This window comes from Peromyscus californicus, unplaced genomic scaffold, assembly GCF_007827085.1.
Source record: "Peromyscus californicus insignis strain IS unplaced genomic scaffold, ASM782708v3 Scaffold_9__1_contigs__length_137607984, whole genome shotgun sequence".
Taxonomy (NCBI): domain Eukaryota; kingdom Metazoa; phylum Chordata; class Mammalia; order Rodentia; family Cricetidae; genus Peromyscus; species Peromyscus californicus.
Genome location: NW_026294617.1, coordinates 110,074,773 through 110,095,874, shown reverse-complemented (window position 1 = coordinate 110,095,874; position 21,102 = coordinate 110,074,773). Strand labels below are relative to the sequence as shown.

The following is a 21,102-nucleotide window of genomic DNA, read 5'->3' as shown; positions in this document are numbered from 1 at the left end:
TAAACATGTGGTAACATTTCTTTTTAATGAGGTCTATGTTATGAGCTTAACTATTTCAGTGTTTTAAGTCGTTTTAAATTTTATATTGACTTGAGGCAGTGTTCAATTTGTGCTGGAAAACTTTTATATTGTGGAATTCATTAATTTCACATTGATATTTAAACCAATAAACATAAAATACAAAATGATGTTCTGTCCCTTAGTGTTTCCACAAGCTCCTCTTAACTGCCAAATGAATGCAAGTATATTGGAAGGCTTTAAAACTTGTTTTGTGATTTGAATGGATTAGTAAAACAGGAAGCTGAATTCTCTTTAATCCAAGGTCAGGATAGAACCCGTCAAATTGAACAAGAAAAGTCACAACAGTGATCGGTTGGATCCATGAGGGTTTTTCCCCCCCTCTGAAAACGTAGTTGTCCTTTGAGAAGGTCAAATCATTCCGATGCTTTAATATTTGCATGTTCTCTATGAAGTGAAAAGTGTCGTGGAGCATCCTTTTGAGTAGAATCCATTATCAAGAGTGAGTCTAATGGTGGAACGCAGGTATTTTAAGCTTAGTGTCGGTCAGACAGACAGTAGAGCATCCCTACCCGTGGGGTGAGGGTGCTGCTCTTTGGAGATTACAGTCAGGTACACATCTGTGAGGAGAATACTCCTAACTGACCCCCAGGATCAGAGATCCATAATGGTCCGAGCAACATCTGGTTGCTTTTAGTGTAATGTTATGTTGGTACACACAGACTATCTGTCATGGAAGTGATGATTTCACTGTCTGGACCTTTTTTTTTTTCCTTTATCCTCCACATCGAGAAGCATTTTAAACATTTCCCATCATTGCTGAGTTTTGTGACTCTTCTGCTTTAATCCCCATTCTTTGCAGATTTAAACGAGTGTGGCCTGAAGCCGAGGCCCTGTAAGCACAGGTGCATGAACACTTTGGGCAGTTACAAGTGCTATTGTCTCAACGGATACATGCTTCTGCCAGATGGGTCCTGCTCAAGTATGTCAAGAATCCTAACCGTTTTTGAAGTGCTCTAGGCTTGATTTCTGATGTGCTTTGGTAGCCTGCCTTTGGGAAAGCCGCCTCTTCCTGTCTCCTGAGCAGGATGTGTGAGTGTGTTTGTGTGTATGCCCGAGGAACTGAAGATCAAAATGACAGGTGCACATTTACATGTGACGTTCTCTTACTGCGCAGGCCGACATCAGTTGGTTTATGATGTATCTAGAGCAAGAATCCCATTTTCTAATCTTTTTCTCAGTGTTGTTTATCCCAGTGTTCTCTCTGGGTAGAGAAGAACCACTCCAGGTCAAAGGATGTTAATGATCACTGGGCATTGCTTAGAGAGAACCCATCGGCTCTATTCATAAACACTTCTAAGTTTATTTCTGTAATTCTTGATAAGAAACTTCAGGATAATTTAAGACTTATGTAAAAAAGAAAAACTTGCTTTAAATGAAAATGAACATAACACCAGAAAAAAAAGTTACTTCTTTTTAAACAGGGTCTCACATATCCCAGGCTAGCCTCCAACTTGCTCTATAGCTGAGGGTGACCTTGAATGGCTGACCTTCCTTCCTCCGCCCGCGAGGGTTGAGATTACAGGCACTGCCACGATTGCTTTTCTGAGGTGCCAGAGTTAGAAGAGCCTTCGTGCATGCTAGGCAAGCACTCTGCCGACTGAGCTACGTCCCCAGGCCCAGGAGGGTGGATTTCACCGTATCTTTATAAGAGAGAATTGTATGGTGCTTCCTGTTATCCCCTGAATGTGTTTTTAAGACGCCACTACCCTAACATTCTCTGTAGGCTGAAAATTGAATTGCAGTTGAGTTTCAATGGCAACCAACAAGTAGTGGCCTGATGTTTATTTTTACCTAACTACCAATTAACTAAGATGAATTTTATATAAAAAATAATAGTAGTTAATTTTATTTAGTGCTATACAGACATATCACTGGAACTTGTGGTTGATGAAGATACATCTTTAATTGCATTTGTCAATGGTCCCAGAGTCCTCTAACATTGTGGGGCTCACTAGGAAATCTTCTTTTGTCCTATAAAGAATTTCAGTGTGTAGTTAAGACAGTTAATTAGATATTTTAGTTAGGAGTGGCATTTAACTAGAGTAATCTGGATAAAGACCTCAGTTCTACCTGAATGATACAGGTCAGAGGAAGCTTAGCTTTCTCCCTACCTGCCAATCCTTTTAAAACATCAAAGGGCTTCTCCAGGTGATGATGGAGCAGGGCCACTTCTCAACCATCCCATTTTGGAGAGCATCCTTCATCCTTGTTTTCAAATGTTGGTTAATTGACTCCTCATTGTTGAATCAGTGCCACTATTTGCAAGACATGTGAAAAAAAGTGCTTAGCCGGGCGGTGGTGGCACACACCTTTAATCCCATCACTCAGGAGGCAGAGCCAGGCAGATCTCTGTGAGTTCGAGGCCAACCTGATCTACAGAGTGAGATTCAGGACAGGCTCCAAAACTACACAGAGAAACCCTGTCCAGAAAAACCAAAAAAAAAAAAAAACAAAGTGCTTAAGTTGCAGGTGCTGTCTCCCTCTTGCAGACTGCCAGTCACTCTCTTTGCAGGTGCCCTATCATGTTCCATGGCAAACTGTCAGTATGGCTGTGATGTTGTCAAAGGACAAATCCGATGCCAGTGTCCTTCTCCTGGCCTGCAGCTAGCTCCTGATGGGAGGACCTGTGTGGGTGAGTTCAGTCATCAAGCATCTGTCCGCAGATGTTGTGGGGTTGAGGAAGACAGTGGAAGATGTAAGGGAAAAGGCAGTTCTTTCGTCAGGTAGGTAGCCACCTGCTAGAAGATACCATGTATTTTAGAAGAGGATTTCTGTGAATAGATCAGCACAGTCTTGTTTTTGAAACCCGAGAGGCAGGGAAGCGTCCCACAGAGAAAACCACGTGTGCAAAAACACTGAAGTACACCAGAGCACTGTGTTCAGGAGAGTGGATCTCAGTTTCTGTAATCCAAATGGAAGGGAGCAATGGAGCTGAACAGGTCACCAAGTCTGCGTTATCACGTGTTGTACCACAGAGCTTAGCATTTTTTTCTAGAACATTGAGATGGCAGTATAGATTATGGCAGTTTGGACTTTCTGAACCTGGCTGAGCCGCACGCTGGCTGTGTAACCTTAGTTAGGAAAAGAACTTCTGTCCTTTGAGCTTAGGTCTCCCTTCCCTTAAAATGGAAACAGTACTACATAGAGTCCCTGTGAGTGTTGAATGAGATCATGTGTTCAAAGCGCTCAGTAGTCCCCAGGACATGGTGAGCCCTGCACGGAGCTGTTCACCAAGTAAGACCCATTTACCTAGTGGTTGCTGTATTTCGAGACACTATGCTAAGTGCTGGATGCATGTCCATAGACAAAGCACAGGTTTTGGTCCTCAAGAAGTTGACCTTCTAGTGAGGAAGACAGAAAATCAACAAGTACTTAATAAAATCACTGACCATGCTAAGTGCTAGCACAAGGTAGTAAGAAAAACAAAACCAGAAAGAGTCTGTCTTAGAAAGTAATCATTAGGGAAGTCCTAACGTTAGACCTGGGCCATATAAAGAACCTGCCCAAGGGCTGGCTGTTCGTCCAGAATTCCCAGCACTCGCAATATAGCTCACAACCATCTGTAACTCCAGTTCTGGGGGACCCAACCCCCTCCAGCCTCCTCAGGCACCAGGCATGCACATGGTACACATATCTATATGCAGTCAAAACAGTCATACATAAAAAAAATAGTTTAATTAAAGAACCTGCCAAGCAGTGAAGTGATTTGGAGGAGGTAAGATTGGCAGCAAAAAGCCCAGTTTCAAGACTCCTTGTCTCGGTCTAAAGCAGGAGATGGTGGGTAGGAATGGGGTAGTGGAGGGTGCTAGACAGGTTCTGGTAATTTTTTAGAGGTAGACATAACAGGACTTGGTAGTTTAGGAGTTGCTGGCGAAAGGTTAGCAGGCATGCTTCTAATTCAAGCAACTAAGGAGACACAGCGTAGTATTTACTGATGTTGGGTGTGAGGAAAGAAGAGCTTGTTTGGGAGGATGAGTTGAAAGCTGGAGATGTGGGATTCCTACCTGTTACAGGGGAGCCCAGGGATACCAGTTATGACGACACGCCTGCCTGTGCTCTTCCTAAGATGCAGTTGACTTATGTTTCTAGATATTGACGAATGTGCTACAGGAAGAGTGTCCTGCCCCCGGTTTAGGCAGTGTGTCAACACATTTGGGAGTTACATCTGCAAGTGTCATACTGGTTTCGACCTCATGTACATTGGAGGCAAATATCAATGTCACGGTAATGAAACTGTCCCGTTCCTGTCTCTACTTGCTTCCGATAGCATTGAGAAGTCTCCAGCTGTGGTAATAACGGGGCTGTCTGGTTCGGGGGAGAGTACAGACTTTAAAGGAGCAGGGTCTGCTTCACCCACTCGCCATTCGGGAGCCGCCCGTACTGTATCCCTCCTGGTCCTTGCCGTTCTATGTGGACCTCTGGGGTGACGTGCATGTCACGTCGTCACATTTACCTGCACTTGTTTCTCTGCCCCCCCGATGCAGACATCGACGAATGCGCCCTCGGGCAGCACCAGTGCAGTGGCTATGCTCGATGTTACAACACGCATGGGTCCTACAAGTGTAAATGTAAAGACGGATACGAGGGTGACGGACGGAACTGTGTGTGTGAGTAAATCCTGCCCCCAGCTCTCATTTCTTCAGGAAATAGGGGGTTGCCTAGAGGCCATTGCTGAGGAAGATGGGGGAGATAACAGTTATTGAAGACATGAATTTCCTACCTGCTAATATCAGCCTGATCTATAAACAGTAAAATCCCTTGCTGGGTAACTTTAAGGAAGACTCACTATTGCTTCCTACTATTAACGTCTTGAATAAAGTGTGGGAGTGGCTTCCTTTCAGCTACAAAGAAGGAATGGGGTCCTCCCGGGGAACTAGAGTTTGTTGAATCTGAAATAAACATCCACTGTTAGCATTGCATTATGATAATTGGGATGTAGTCTACATGTTTGTTTTCTACTGAAAATAATTCCAATATTTATTTTCCCTACATTTAAAACTGCTGTGCTTTGAAATTTTCCTAAGTTATCTTTGGAGTTGCGGGTTACTAGACAAACATGAAAAATGCATGCTCTTGAAGATGAAAGCTGGCAAGCCAAAGGCCGTAATTTACTGCACATTTCAAGTAACACTAGATAATTTTTAAAAATTTCCTGAGTAAAATATTTACCGAAAAACCACAGGGCATAAAATCCTGTGGATTAAAGGGTTTTTGAAGTGTTGTGAAGTCATTTCTACTCTAGAATATATCATTCCAGGCAGATTAAATATTGATTCTTTTGGGTGAAGATTATCAATGGGGAATAATCCACAGATGATTTTTTTTTTTTAACTTCAGGAAATCTCTTTTTGGAAGGCAAATATAAATTAGCAAATGTGAAGACAAGCCAACAATAAAACTAATTTTTTGCACAAGTTAAATAATCTAAAGTATAAGTGAGGACGTATCTGCTAGTTTGTAGAGTTTTAAACACAGTTGCGTAAACATGTGCAGGCGGAGAACACAACACAGACTGCATTCCTCACCAAAAAAAAAAAAAATGTAATCCTTCCACATTTGGGGAAAATACTGATTTCTGTTGCTACTGCTTTATAAATATTGAAAACATTTTGTGTGCTTCAATTAATACATATTCATTATAGAAACACCAGTATATTTCTGCATGTATCCTAAAACACACACATCTGTTATTCAGAAAATAGTGTGACTTCTTATAGAAGAGAATAATGCAAATGTGAAAAATAGGACTCGTTAGCATGAGGTGTTTCTGGGCACGTGTTTTGTTTGCAGTTTCCTGTTGCACATTTTTGGAGAGAAATAGACTAATTTAATCTTTGAATTCTTCTTTTCAGATATCCCCAAAGTCATGATTGAACCTCCAGTTCGTGTGCCAGAGAGAAATGATACCAACTTGAAGGGTGATGGCGGATATGCTAATAGGATTCCTGATGCTGGAAGTACTAGGTGGCCCCTGAAGACACCATATATCCCCCCTGTCATTACCAACAGGCCCACTTCTAAGCCAACGACAAGACCTACACCAAATCCAACGCCACAGCCTACTCCACCACCCCCACCACCCCTCCCAACAGAGCTCAGAACAACTCCACTACCACCAACCCCAGAAAGGCCGTCCACCAGACCGACAACTCTAGCACCAGCTACCAGTACATCTCCTCGAGTGACTACGGGTGACCACGGGATACAGACGGATCCTCAGAAACCCAGAGGAGACGTGTTCAGTAAGCACATAAATTATTACCTTTTTAAAGATCACTTGACTTTATGTGGATGCGTGTTTTGCCTTGGTGTATGTAATATGTACCATGTCCATGCCAGGGGCTCACGTAGGTCAGAAGAGGGCATTGGATTCCCCAGAACAGGAATTGCAGTTGGTTGTGAGTCACCGTGGAAGTGCTGGGAATCAAACCTGGGTCCTCCGCAAGAGCAAAGACTGCTACTGGCCATCTCTCCAGCCTCCGTTACTATCTTCTAATAGTCCCTTTAAGATGCCATTCAACCCTAGGCCATCTTTTTAGGAAGTTCAATTGCTAAAAAGAGTTAGCTGTTTAAGGTCCATCTGTGGTGACTGACGCCCAGTATAGAAGGCTGTGTGAAGAGTCAGTGTGATTGGGCACGTAGGAAGGAATGTGTGCACGTGGAGGGCTCTCACAAAAGTCAGGCAGCAAATCACAGATCTCATCCACTGTGGGAATTCTCCCAACACAGTCAGCTTTACTTGGTAGTGTTCAAAAGCGGGAAACTTACTATGCCTCATGCTATTTAACATTTTTTTTTTTTTTGGTTTTTTCGAGACAGGGTTTCCCTGTGTAGCTTTGCGCCTTTCCTGGAACTCGCTTTGGAGACCAGGATGGCCTCGAACTCACAGAGATCCGCCTGCCTCTGCCTCCCAAGTGCTGGGATTAAAGGCGTGTGCCACCACCGCCCGGCGCTATTTAACTTTTAACCTAACTGTTCATTCAGTGAATAATTTAGAGCATCCTTTCAGGTGACAAGGCATGTTAGATACTGGGCTCAGAAAAATAAAACAGGATCGTTTAGTCTGGTGAGAAAGACAGTCCTGGTGATTAACTAGGGTACCATGTCAGTGAATGGAGTGGGATTTGTGTAGACTGTTCTAGAAGGGGTCAGGTTTTTATATGGGACATTTACGATTGCTGAGTGTAACTGGACAAAGGCAATGAGGACAGAGAGGCATTACAGTTAAAGGAGGCAGAGTATTGAGGGCACACGAGCAGGAAGCAGTACAGACGGCCAGCTGGAGGGTTGCATCAGGGAGACAGAAGAGGCTGAACATCTGTCCCTCATATTGGCTCTTAGCGGTGTAGCGAGGAGATGGGCCACAGCTAAGAGTCCTAGCGTTTCACAGGTACTGAGCAGAGGTAACACCACCAGTGGAGACAGTATGGGAAGAAAAGTAAGTACGAGGGGGAAAGACCTTTCTCCTATTTCCAGACTGAAATCGGCATATTCACACTGTCTGCTTTGTGTATACTCGCTTGCCCTGATTCGCTTCACATATGTTCAGCCTCCTGTGCATTCATGTCTACCACCCCTTTGCCTCTATTTCATTACCATTTTACTCTATGCTCTTTCCCATGATGGAGCCAAAGTGTGCCATTTAAATTGAATGTCATTGTAATATTTTGTGAGGTAGATAGAATACTGGTGTGTGTGTCTGTGTGTGTGTGGATATAAACATGTGTGCGGATGTATATATACTTGTGTGTGTACACATGTGTGCTGGTGTATATATATACTTGTATGTGTGTGCATGTGGAGACCATGGGAAAACTTTGGAAGTTGTTTCTCAGGTGGAGTCAACTTTTTTTTTTCTTTTGCAAAAGGGTCTCTCCTTGGTCTGGAATTGCCCATGGGCTAAGCTGGCTGGCTGGTGAGGTACAGGGATCATCTCTCTCAGATTCTCCAGCGTGGTGGTTACAAGTGCACCAGGCCCAGCTCTCCGTTTTTGACCTGGTCCCCAGGGGTTGAACACAAGCTTGGTACTGACTGAACCATCTTCCCAGACCCCGTCATGACTGTAGTCTCCGCAAGAGAAGACTTAAGTTTTTTGTTTTTTATTTGCCTACATGAGATCATCAGCTTTTTTCCTTTGGGGCTGTTGTCCATTTAAAGGGAGATTGAGTTTCATTCTATTGTGGTGGTTCATGTTTTAGGCAATCTGCATAAGTTTTAGGAGAATTAGATGGTAGATCTCAAAATAGACACCTCATATTTACGTATCTGTTTGATTTTTGAAAACGATTGTTGTAATTCCCTTTCTGTCTTTCTCTCTCTCTCCTTTGTATTTTCCTATCTTTTTGTAATCATCATATAATGTGATTTTTACTCATGTCTCAACCAAGTATGGTATTTACATTATTTTTCTACCTTTACTGATCATGGAAAGTTGGCAATGTATCATAACTACCCACACTGATGGAGAGAACATCTCTCTGGGTATTCCTTTTAATAGTTTCTCTTTTTAAAGCCCTTCTGAATGTTTTTCCTCTTCACACATAGATACGCATCAAGGAATTAAAAATAGTACTGACGTTTACTAGTAGAACGCAGCAGTTTAAGACTGGGAAGTGCATAACTCCAGTGGTCCTCCAGGGCACTCACTGTAAGGGAGTGTGAGCCTCAGGACATTCATTCTCTAGGAGATCACCTTGATCCTGTGCCAAGACTGCCACATGCCACAGATAACCTTGCCACTCAGACACGCTGCCAGGAATCAAGCCCACTCTCACTTCATCTTCCGCAATGGCTGAGTTTAGTGCGTAGGAGGATATTTTAGAGACTTCTTAACTTGGTTCCTTGTGGTTATAACATGTTCTGAAAAGGGAAAGGGTACCAAACTTTTTATTCAGAAAAAAAAGGACCACATTACTTATTCACTGTGAAAATAGAAAGGAACCTTAGCACATGTTTAAATCATTTTTTTATTTAAAAAATAGATTATATCTAAGGTATCACTGTTTCTTGCCAAGAAATTTTGCCCCTTTGGACCAAGTCTTCTCCCTCTTGGTTTATAGATCCAAAGTCCACAATCTAAATGATTGTAAAATACAATGTTGTCCAGATTTTTAGAAATGTGATCAGGTGCCAACACTGTATGTCACACACTGAAGGACTCTTTCCACAATGAAATGTATTTATGTTAAAAGAGAGAGAGAGAGAGAGAGAGAGAGAGAGAGAAATGTTGACCATGTAAAACAGTCATCTCAAAACATGTCTGTTTCCTAGCTCCTCAAGATAGTTAAAATAAATTTTGCTTTATGGTTTTATTATGAAAAAATCAGTTTAAAGGCTCAGAAATACTTTAATGTAAGAGAGATTTATAAAACAATCCCTTAGCACATTTCAGGATTGCAAAGAGCACCATCGACACCAACATTTGTCTTTTTTTTGATACTGCCTACAAAAGAAAGGGATACAGAGTTGCAAACTTTTATTTTAAACTTCAAATAAGTGGTTGTCATGCTAATTGCCATAGTCTCTGGACATTTTAATTTGGGGTCTAGGAACATTACTAAAGCAACATTACTTAAGAGTCTTATTCTTATATCCCATGACTTCATGAGGACTCCTAGGTCACCCCTGTTATATCCAGCATCCTTCCCATAACCCAGATCACAATGGAGACATTCTTGTTTAACCTAAATTTATGAAACCATGATATTGTCATATACTCAGAGGTAATGGCTCTTAGTCATTGTTTTAAGATTCATTTCCCATGTACCTCAAGAAGTACTTCAGAAAACAAATCAACTCTTTCTTCAGACTAAGTAGTTGGAATTTCATTTCTTGCTGCAGCTGTATTCCACTTCTGGATTCTGATGGCCTTCCAAATAACTGGTTACTTCAGATCACAGTTTCACTCTCGCCCTGGTTGAGGATCTCATAGCCACTGACAGAAAACATTCTCTAGAAAACTTTACGTCCAGCATACTTTTAAAGTTTAAACATGATGTTAACAGCTAGGATAAATTGTGGAAAGGGAATATGAAAATAGGTTGAAGTATATGGGATGGATTCCCTCTGAATCAAAAAGCCTGGTTTCGTTTCATACCTCTGGTGTTTATGAGTTTGAGATTTTGCTCAGTTACCCTGGCTTTCTTTTCTACTGAGTGGGTTGAAGGTCAGAGAGAATTAAAGTAAAAATTGTATGAATAATGAACTACCATGAAATGGAAAAGATTACTTACTTTATTTGTTCACTATAACCATACTGGGGAGAATAAATATATTAAAAAGTCACCTTTCATGTAAGTTATAAAACATTAACGGCCTTTTTCAAAATAAGAATAGTCTGAAGCAGTGGTTCCCAACCTTCCCAATGCTGAGACCCTTTAATCCAGTTCCTCATGTTGTGGTGACCCCAACCATAAAGTTATTTTCATTGCCACTTCATAACTATAATTTTGCTCCTGTGAGGAATTGTAATATAAATATTTTTGGAGATAGAGATTTGCAAAAGGGTTAGCAACACACAGGTTGAGAACCACTGCTCTAAGGGATCTAAGGATTTTTTGTTAATGAGACTAAGAACTAACCAGATGCATTTTCAGAGCTAATCGTAAACCAGCTAAAAGAAAGTATGACGTTGTTCTCTCATTACTGGGACAAAGTAGTATTTCTTCAAGTGTGTTTCATAGGCTATTAGCTCCCTGAAACATTATGGAAGTTCTGGGGTCAAACACGCTCAGACGTCCCAGGTTTAGCCAAGTTAGCTAGGTGTGTTAGCTATAAGGATTTTCAAAACTGTAGTGTGCTAATGGTTACTGTAAATCTCTAGAAGCCTAGTATGTGTATGTTGTCTTCACCATGGAATTATTTAACTCACAGGCTTAGAATTCTCTGCAGCCAGTCTGGCCAATTCTTGGCTGAACGAAAAAGTATAGAGACCACTCACCACCATAACCAAGAGTCCTGACTCAGTGGCTTGCATCATAAGCCATGCTGAGACTAATGAGGCTGTTCTGAGGTAGTCTGGCGAAGATAATAATAGTTATGGTAGGGAAGAAAGGTACTGGACAGACAAGCAGAAAATCGGATCTAAATGGTGGTGCGCCTATCTGAATACAGTAGATCACTAGAAAATGGGGGACTAAACACAAAAGCAAGACTCTACTGTCCACAGAGAGCGGTGCCTATGTAAGAGCAAAGGAAACAAAGGTCTTATCAGAGGAAGGTGGGGGGAGAATGCTTCCTGATCTAGCAATATAATAAATGAAAAAAAAATGACTCTCATCAAATTTACAAAATCACTTGGGAAAATAGCCGTGTTTTCAATATGTTAACTGAAAAATTAAATACAAAACAATATATACCATTTTACCCCAGTTAGATATAAAATACATGGCTCCATATGTTTGGGTATATATGAAAGTCTGGAAGAAAAAAAGTCTAAGTACTAACTATGGATGTATGCCATTTATAGTTCTTTGGGAACTTTTCATTGCTTTCTTGTTATCCTCACGCAATAATTTTGAAATTCTTCATTGTTATCGTCAAGGATAATCGTGATTTATTGTAACAATGACTCTTTAGGAGAGGGCAGTGGTAATAGACTCTCAGTCTCCCCATCGAAGAGTGAAGAATGGTGGTATATGTTTTGAGAAAGTGCCCCTAGGGAGTTCTGGTTCTTAATCATTTACTTTCATTTGAAACATTTCTAGTTTTTAGAATTCAGAATGTTTTATTAACTTCTAACTGTTCAAAAATTTCTTTAGAATAGAATGTGCCATAAATGTCCAGTTTCAGCCAAGACTCCAATAACTACAAGGAATATAGTATCACATGGGTCAAACAGACATACTTTTTCCCCTCAATTTTTTTTTCTGTTTTCAGAATCCAGATCGAACTGTTGAACTGGAATAATCCAGGACGCTTATCTAAAGTTCCTCTTTCCTGGAGCATATTCACTCATGCAGACTGTCTGGATTCATCAGTGTGTGTACAAATTACGTGCAGGTCTTATTAAAACGAAGACTGATTCAGTAAGGTCAGGATAGGCTCTCATACTGCATTTTCAGCACACTCACAGGTATGCTGTTGCTATGCAGGCCAGATTGTGTGGCAGGGTTCTCTCAGCCTCAGTGGCAGTCTCTATCCAGTAGAACTATGTCTTATATAGAAACAGAAGTAGCCTGATGCAGGCTGTTTAAAATACAATTGCATAATAGAAATTTATCATCTGTACCATGTAAAACAAAGGTGAAGGTGCTATAGACTCAGGAGTATAGAACATAGTGTAATTAAGTTCTGTCTTGCGGTGGTTGCTATTGTTACAGAACATGAGAACCGAGTTGAAAGCCCGGGCATCAGGTAGCAAAAAGGTGGTAGCTTCTTTCTCCTGATTGCCGCTCTGCAGTGTGCTCTCCTGCGGGTCTGTTTTCCTCACATTTCTCTCCAGCAGTTTTTGTAGTCTGTAGATCCAGCGTTTTAAGTCAGGGACATATTATAGTCTCTTTTCTAATTCTGTGTGGTGATGAGTAACTGGATTGTTTCAGCTGAGAGGTGAAAAGGTCTTCCGACTGGTTTATTCTCAAGTAAACAGCAAGGCCTGCAGAGACGCCCAAGACGATGCTGACATCTCCCCGGAGATGAAATCTCTGCCAGTACTGTGGAGAAGTGAGTTGCTGCTGCTCACAGGTCAGGGTCTGGTGCTATGGATTCTGAGAGTTTTTAAGATTTTTTTGATTTGTATTTTAATGGGATTCTGTGGTGGCTGGCGAAGAAAAAATGGTTCTTTTCAGAAAATATAAATTGAGTTCTTAGTGAATGTGACCTAGGTTAGAGATCAGAAGTTTTTAAAGCTCTGTGCCCATTTGCCTAGGGAGTTATAATTAAAAAGACTGTGTTTGGGGCACGTTACCAAATTGTTGTATCTGTTTCCTCCTCTGAATGCTCAGGCAGTTGCAGTATCCACCTCACTGGGCAGCTATGTGAGTTAGATGGGAAGGTTCATGTAAAACATTCATCACAGTGATTGCCACATAAGAACACAGCTGTTTCTACAACCACTGATGCTGAATTCGTTTTTTTAGTAATAACAGCATTTCCTAATTAATTCATAAAAGAAGCCATATAGTCTAGTGATGACTTTTTTTTCTGATGCTTTTCATTATGATTGACAACAGTTTTAATGCTATTTTTTTTGCAAGTGTGAGCAGAGAAAATGAAAATAGAAATGAGCTACTTTGCCTAGCCTTTGTTTATTACCAAATAATTAGAATTTTGTGTTTATCTTGGGTATTCATAGCACGTACAAAGTTGAATGGATATATTAAAATAGAGACAATGTCACCTCAGCTTCTTCACTGTGAATACAATGACAGTTGTCCCCCAGACATGAATCTGTCCAGATGGCAAGCTTTTGTAAAGGTCTTGTGAGTAACAGAAACAAAAGCTTCCTTTCCTTTTCCAACAGATGATTTGGACAAGTGGGCTACACCTGTCTTGTACAGTAGGTGGGCTCTGCACCCAGTTCAGGGAACCCTAGTGGGGTGTTTACACCTGTGGGGAGGTGAGCACGCTGGCCTGGGGGAGCCTCACCCTCATGGTTTGCTTTGGCTTAGAGGAGGGCAGGAGAACCAAGCATGAGGGATAGTCTCTTGATCCTTACAGCCGTGCTTAGTGAAGAACCATGATGTAGCGTCTCGGTCCTCTTAGGAGCCCCCTGGACAATGCCTCTGAGTAGGTCTGAAACTATAAAAGGCACATACAGTATACAGGGGAGGGAGGCTCCGACAGGCTCATGACTGAGCACCTGGCCTGTGTTCTCCTTCCGCCAGGGAGTTCATTTTCCCAGCACTGCCCACTGCTCTCAGGCCCTGTCCTCTGACCTCTGTAGGTCCTTCCGATGGGGTGCAGTGTTGGCAAGCAAGATCTTATTTCCTTCGGGCTCGGCAACCCTTTTCTTGTTTTTAGTAACTAACATTTGGCTAAGATATTTCTTGAATGAGGGTAAGGAAATTGCAGAAACTCATTTCCAATCTTTTTATTTTCTCTCTGCTGAGCATGTTCTGCATTTGGAGTGGGGGGGGTTGGAGAGGATACTACCCCATAAAGCCCTTATTGCTTATTGCCATCCTCCATTCTGTGGTCTCTTAAAATACCTAGCTTTTTTGTGCCACCTCAAGGACATTAGAATAGAATAGGGATCAATATATCCATACCTGTTTCTTCAGTGAAGAAAACCCCTAAACATAGAAAAATTCAAGACAGTGTTGTCTGTAATCTTTCACCCAGCAACTAATGCCAGAGCTGGCCTGGGTGATGTCGTGCAAACTACCTTGAACAGAACTTGAATCTGTAAACCTTCCTTCAATAAATAATGCTTACAGGTTTGCAAGCAGCTTGGCCATGGGAGGTATGTATAGTAATAATTACATTTTCTTCTCTGTGTTTACTGTTAAGGTTTTATTGGGTAAAAATTGCAGCTGACTGTTTGAGGAATCTTATTTATGAATATAGACTATATGTTAATATTATCACATCTCTGGAGAAACTGTATTTCATAGAATTTACTAAGACAGTATTTTTTTTTGCAAAAAGAACTGTTTCTTTTCATAGCTGCTTTCTCTCATGGGCACCAGGACTCTGCAGCTGTTATAAGACAGTCCTGTGTTCTTATCCCACTGCAATCATTCTTATATCCCCAGTCTCCATCTTTGGGGGTTAGTACCTCTGTATCCCACAGTCTCCATCTTTGGGGGTTAGTACCTCTGTATCCCACAGTCTCCATCTTTGGGGGTTAGTACCTTCTTATATCCCACAGTCTCCATCTTTGGGGGTTAGTACCTTCTTATATCCCACAGTCTCCATCTTTGGGGGTTAGTACCTTCTTATATCCCACAGTCTCCATCTTTGGGGTTAGTACCTTCTTTCTTTTAGTTAGAAGCAACAAGCAAGATTTTTTGTTTCTTGAGACAGAGTCTCACTATGTAGCCTTGGCTGGCCTGTTACTGTGTAGGCCATGGTGGCCTTGAACTCATACAGATTTGCTTGCCTCTGCCTCCCAAGTACTGGGATTGAAGCCATGTGCCATCACACCACAAGAATGTTTTTATTGATGCAATATTAAATAATGTCAGAAAAATGTTGGGGAATTTTTTGTAGGAATTGTAGTCGTATATGCTTCCTGCTCACTTTCCTCCTTGTCGTTCTCCAAGTGCAGCAGGGTGACAATTTCATCATGCAGACCTTACCTTGTCACTACTGTAAAACCCTTTAGAGTGTACAGTTTCACTCAAGATAAAATCCAAAGTTTTAACTAGGCTTTAAACAGTCACCCTACAGCTCCAATTTCATCTGGAGCCCTTCTTCCTGGGCTCTGCCTCTCCCCTAAGCTCTTGAGCTGCCTGGTGGTCCACCTTTTAATTTGCCAGGGTCTTTGCTCACAGTAACTCATCCTTCAGGTCTTAGTACAAACAGAGAGTTTCAGCATCTCCCCTTCCTGGGTGAGCTTTGCCAGGCTTCACCTGTCACAGCCACACTTAGGCAGCATCTTCTACTTTTCCATTAAAGTGCCCATCATGGCCCTCTTCACCTCAAAGAATGTAGATAGTCAGATGAAGGCAAGAGTGAAATATGTTCCCTGCTCTACAGATGCTTAGCCCAGTACCCTGCACCGCACTGATGCTCTATGCTTTGACTGATTGCCTCGTGAGTGGGGGACATTGAAGGAAAGAAGATGAATAAGCAGGAACATTGTTAGCATGCTTTATTCTTTTTAATCTTTATAAGTATACCATTCTAAGTCTAAGAAAGTGTTTTTAAATGAATACTAGCCAAAATCTTGAGGAGGGAAGAGTAGTGCAGTTCCATGGGTCCATCCTTACTATTTTGTTTTCAGATATTTTTTTTTCGGTTTTTTGAGACAGGGTTTCTCTGTGTAGCTTTGCGCCTTTCCTGGAAGTCACTTGGTAGTCCAGGCTGGCCTCGAACTCACAGAGATCCGCCTGGTTCTGCCTCCCGAGTGCTGGGATTAAAGGCGTGCGCCACCACTACCCGGCCTGTTTTCAGATATTTTAATTAACACTTTCTGCATCAATGAAAGTCACTCCCTTGAATCAAAGAAAGGATTTGGATGTCATAGACCTTCCTGTTTTGTAACCTTGCTTACATCAGGTATCAAGACTATCCAAGCTTCTTTGAACAATACAGATACAAACATCAGATATGTAGCTACTGTGTAGCTATGTCCAACAGAGCCCTCCTTTTTCAGATTGTTTTAGGGTTTTATCGTATTTAAACTTTTTCTTCTTAACAGCCTCAAAATATAAAATTATAAAAGACTAAATGAATCAGCAAATTAAAAAAGCACTTTAATTTCTAATATTCAGACTGTTACATTATTAATGTATTCCTTATGACCCATTTTTCTAATTACATTTTTTCATTTATTTTACATAATGACCACATTTTCCCCTCCCTTCTCTCCTCCCATTCCCTCCCTCTACCTACCATCTACCCCCCCCCCCCATCCACTCCTCCTCTGTCTCCATTTAGAAAGAGGCAGGCCTCCCATGGGAGTCAACAAAGCATGGCATATCAAGTTGAGGCAGGATCGAGCTCCTCTCCCTGCATCGAGGCTGGGTGAGGTATCCCAACATAGGGAATAGGTTCCCAAAAGCCAGCCAAAGGGCCAGGGACAGGTCCTGATCCTAATGCTAGGAGCCCCACAAACAGACCAAGCTACACAACTGTCATTTTTTTTTAAAAAAAAAAAAACACCTTTTTAAATACGTTGTTAATTTCCATACTCATTTCAGTTGGTACCTTCACATACTGTGACATATGTCAGGCAGGGTACTATACCCTCTGTTGACACTTCAGGGTTGTGTTCTTAGTAAGTCACACTGATGTGGGTTCAGAGCAGTGTACCCAACACTGTAAGCACTGGTGGGTGCTGAGCACATCAGGCCAGTGAGGCCTTTGGAATGTGGAAACATCTCCCACTGTTAATTAACTAATTCTTGAGATTGTCTGCAGGCTTAGTGAGCCATCTGAGGCTGATGACTAATGGGGGGGGGGTCACTATTTTCCAAATGTAGATCTCGTCCTTCCGTTCTCTTTACCACATCGTGTGGCACACTCACCACCACTGTGTACTCTTTGCACGGCTGTTCTGTGAAGTCTTTACTCTTGATGCCCAGGGTGCCATTTCCCTCACCCCAGCCTTGTGCTTTGTGCAGGGAAGGTTCTGCCTCTTTCCCTTTCAGTTTAAATTGTTCTTGCCAGAGGAAACCTCCCGATCTCTTCCTTGATAACACACAGCCATGTGTCAGGGCACCCAGACACATCAAAAGCAGACAGATGCCGACGGGCAGTCCTTCGCCGTAACACCCGTAGACTCCACACGGCAAGAGTTCAGCTTCTCCATTTCAGAGGTCATTTCTGTTACTAGAGAATAGAACAGAAGCACAGTCATGTCCTAATGTTTTTACAACTTACGTCATGAGAAGTGAAGCAGGTTTACCCTTTGTGCTCCTAATAAGTAAGAAAGGTTTTCTCTACGAGTCTGAGAATGAGAAAAGGAAAGCTGTCATTGGATGTAACTGTTGTCAGTCATTCAGGACTCCCAGGGACCAGTGAGCTGCCCATCCACAGGGCTCATCTGTCTGCTGTCTTAGCTTGGACTTCAGTATCCCTGTTCACGTGTGTGTGTGTGTGTGTGTGTGTGTGTGTGTGTGTGTGTGTGTGTGTGTCGCATGCTGTGAAAGAGGAAGGTGCTTCCCTGTTTTGACTTTTGAAACGAAAGTGGAGGAACAATCCACTTATAGTAGGCTAAAAACATTTGCAAATAGTACAAGACTGTCCGCTTTAGAAGTCCTTGCTAACAATAATAACATAATTAGAGAAGAAGAACCTTGTGAATGTCATCAGTGTTTCAGGAGTCTATGTCTTTTATTCCCTGTCTTATAAAAATAAAGTATTAATTAAATTTCTGGCAAAGGGAAGGGAGTATTTCCTGGCCTCTGGTCAAGAATTCCCCTAACCACCGACAACTTTCCCACAATTTTTCTACTCTGACCCAGTTATTCTTCATGGCATCTTCAGATATTTTTTTTTCTTCCTACCCCTTTTCAAAACTTACAATGTCCATTTATCTCCGTGTTTGATGTTGGTGTCTGCGCTTAGAGGTCACGGTTCAAATGACCTGCACCCCTGTTGGTCTTGTTCCTTCTCTTTGCACCGTCTCCTCTGTGTCCACCACAGGGCTTGGCATTTGGTTGGAAATCAAATACACACGGAATGAATGCGTCAACATGGACTTAATGAATCCATCCTCTTGACTGTGCTCTTAAGCTCTGTCTCACTTGTGACAGTTGATTCAGGGTGTTGACAAAGAACATGGTTTCTGACAGGATCTTTGCATTTGCTCAGTGATCACGGAGTGCCTGTCACCAGGTCAAGCCCTGGAAGTGCCATGTGAGTAGAATGTGATTGATGCCATCGAGGACCTTAGGGACTAGCAGAGAGACAGACGTGTGTGTGTGTGTGTGTGTGTGTGTGTGTGTGTGTGTGTGTGTGTGTGTGTGTGAATAACTACAGTTCCTTACAAAAGCATATGAAAGAAATAGGCAAACAGGGCTATTGATGGACAGTGAGGAATTTAATTCTGCCAGGAGTATGAAAGTTTTCAGAGCTTTCTCTGACGTTTATGCTGGATGGGAAAGGAAGAGGAGGATGTTTGTTCAGGTTAATTAGTAGGAAAAAGAGCACCAGTGTTAGGGATGTGGAAATGAACGGCATGCTGAGACAGCGTTGTGTGTTTTGTTGGGGTGAATTGCTAATGCTGCACCAGGAAACTTCCCATATTTGATCTTACAGGACTGGGGAGCCTGCTTAGATAGGGAACACTGTGGGAACAGGTACATACTAGTGTACAATGATGTGCAGAGTTCTATTGAGGGAAGTGGGCGCTGTGAGTAGAAACAAATCATTCACTGCCACTGTAGGTATTTTCAGTTAAAGTTCATAATGCATCTTCCACAGAGATAATTTTATAATTTCTCTCTAGAAATTAGAAGTTGTTTCATATTTTCCTCTATCTCTGTCTCTCTGTCTCTGTCTTTCACTCTCTGTGGTATATGTATATATTCATGTGTGTGCATATATGTAAGCACATGTGTCGGGACCAGAGGTCAACATCAGGTACCTTTTTCGTTACTTACCACCTTGTTTTTATTTATTCATTCATTTTTGAAGCTCAGGGACAATTTTATTAGTAGTAAGCTGTACATTTCCACAGCTGCTGGGAGGAGGGAATGGGGAGGAGAAGATAAAGTTATTCCTTGTAAGTCAGGAATGGAGGTCAGATCTGAAAAAGATAGAAGGAAAAGGTGCTCACAAACCATGTGGCCTGAGCAGTGAGGGTCTGCAAACAACTGCCTCCTGCTTAGTTTTTTACATAGGATCTCTCACCAAACCAGAAGCATGTATTTGGCAAGGTGGACTGGCCCAATAGTTTCAGGGATCCTCCTGTCTCTGACCCCACAGCATTGGAGTTATAGATGCGCACTGCTACACCATTTTTTAGGGGGGCTGGGGATCCAAACTCAGGACTCACTCACATACAGAAGACACTTAACCATCTGAGCAATCTCCCTGGCCCATTAACCTGTTCTTATTTAGAATTTTAGAAACATTTGGAAGGTTTTCATTTGTATCCAGATAAATGTCAGAGTACAAAGCTCTGCACAGCAGATTGTATTGCTCTTTATGCAGGATGAACCAAAATGCATAGGCTTCCCCTCATCCTTGTTAAAGACAGGATGTCTTTTCAAGGTCTCATTTAAAGAAGCGAAGCAAACCATCAACTTCTCTCTTGTAGTTCCACGGCAGCCTTCAAATGACCTGTTTGAAATATTTGAAATTGAAAAAGGAGTCAGCGCGGATGATGAAGCAAAGGATGACCCAGGTAGATGCTGGCACATTCCAGCCTTTTCCTCCAGCTCAAGAAACGAACTTGAATTTTGTTTTCAGTTGGGATACAAAATAATGGCTTTCATTAATATGAGGAAATAAGATTGTAGACCACCAGTCACATTTGGGGAAGTCAGGCGACTTCTTCCCTTCTCTTATTTTCATGCAACTCAGTTGGTTCAATCACTTAAGCAAAATAGTCACCATTTTCTTATGACATCACATTAAAGTGGTGTTCGAATTGTGAGATGGAAGTCATTTTAACAGTGACAACCCAACAGGGTCATGAGTTGGGAGCACTCTTGGTTCTGTTTTCACCGCTGAGCATCTATCACAGGTGTGCTGGCAAAAGATGAACGCTCTTTCTGTTGAGCTCAGAGCAAGGTGTTCTGATGGGATACTAAGTTTGTGTAGGAGAAAACTCCTGCTGTACGTACGGACACCTCTGGTTTACAAATTACTGGTTCCTGTTTTGTGATCTTCTCTTTCTGGCCCCTCCTCACAGGTATTCTCATACACAGTTGTAATTTTGACCATGGACTTTGTGGATGGATCAGAGAGAAAGACAGCGACTTGCACTGGGAGCCGGTCAGGGACCCAGCAGGTAAAGTCACATCATCCGATACCTTCTGGTGCTGTTTGATCCTTTGGGCCATAAAACCAAACCAAACAAAATCCATCCCTGTTATTTATAGTCCATCTTCTTTAGGAGAGGAGATTTGGAAGCGGTCTGATAGACTCCTATTATGGGACACGGGTAGTTCTTCAGGAGGCCAGACAATTTGCCTCAAAAAGCTTGGTAAATAAGCATTTAGACTCATCCTAGCCTAAGTTTTCAAGGTACTTACAGCATCCGATTCCTCTGAGTAAAAGCAGTGACATGGTGTTCTGTCCCTCCTGGTGACAGCCCCTGGGTATTATTGTCAGTTTGATTTGTTAATGAAGATTTGAGCAGTAGATGATGGAGACAATTGAAATTTACGCAATGCAGTGCCTCTCTGGAAAAAAATTTAGTGCAAGTCAGATCCTGGAGGAAAGAATACACATCACCACTGCGGC

At 42.0% G+C, this 21,102-nt stretch overlaps 1 protein-coding gene across 4 annotated transcripts in view; it reads left to right on the top strand.

Annotated features, from left to right (window-relative positions):
- The window catches only part of Npnt (nephronectin), a 68,506-nt gene that overhangs the window by 38,534 nt on the left and 8,870 nt on the right, over nucleotides 1–21,102 (top strand). For all 4 annotated transcript variants that reach the window (XM_052730857.1, XM_052730858.1, XM_052730859.1 and 1 more), the window contains 7 exons: nucleotides 881–1,000; nucleotides 2,594–2,713; nucleotides 4,171–4,305; nucleotides 4,566–4,688; nucleotides 5,934–6,323; nucleotides 19,952–20,038; nucleotides 20,549–20,647. In XM_052730857.1, coding sequence (XP_052586817.1) covers nucleotides 881–1,000; nucleotides 2,594–2,713; nucleotides 4,171–4,305; nucleotides 4,566–4,688; nucleotides 5,934–6,323; nucleotides 19,952–20,038; nucleotides 20,549–20,647 — 1,074 coding nt within the window. The remainder of the gene's footprint in view (nucleotides 1–880; nucleotides 1,001–2,593; nucleotides 2,714–4,170; nucleotides 4,306–4,565; nucleotides 4,689–5,933; nucleotides 6,324–19,951; nucleotides 20,039–20,548; nucleotides 20,648–21,102) is intronic.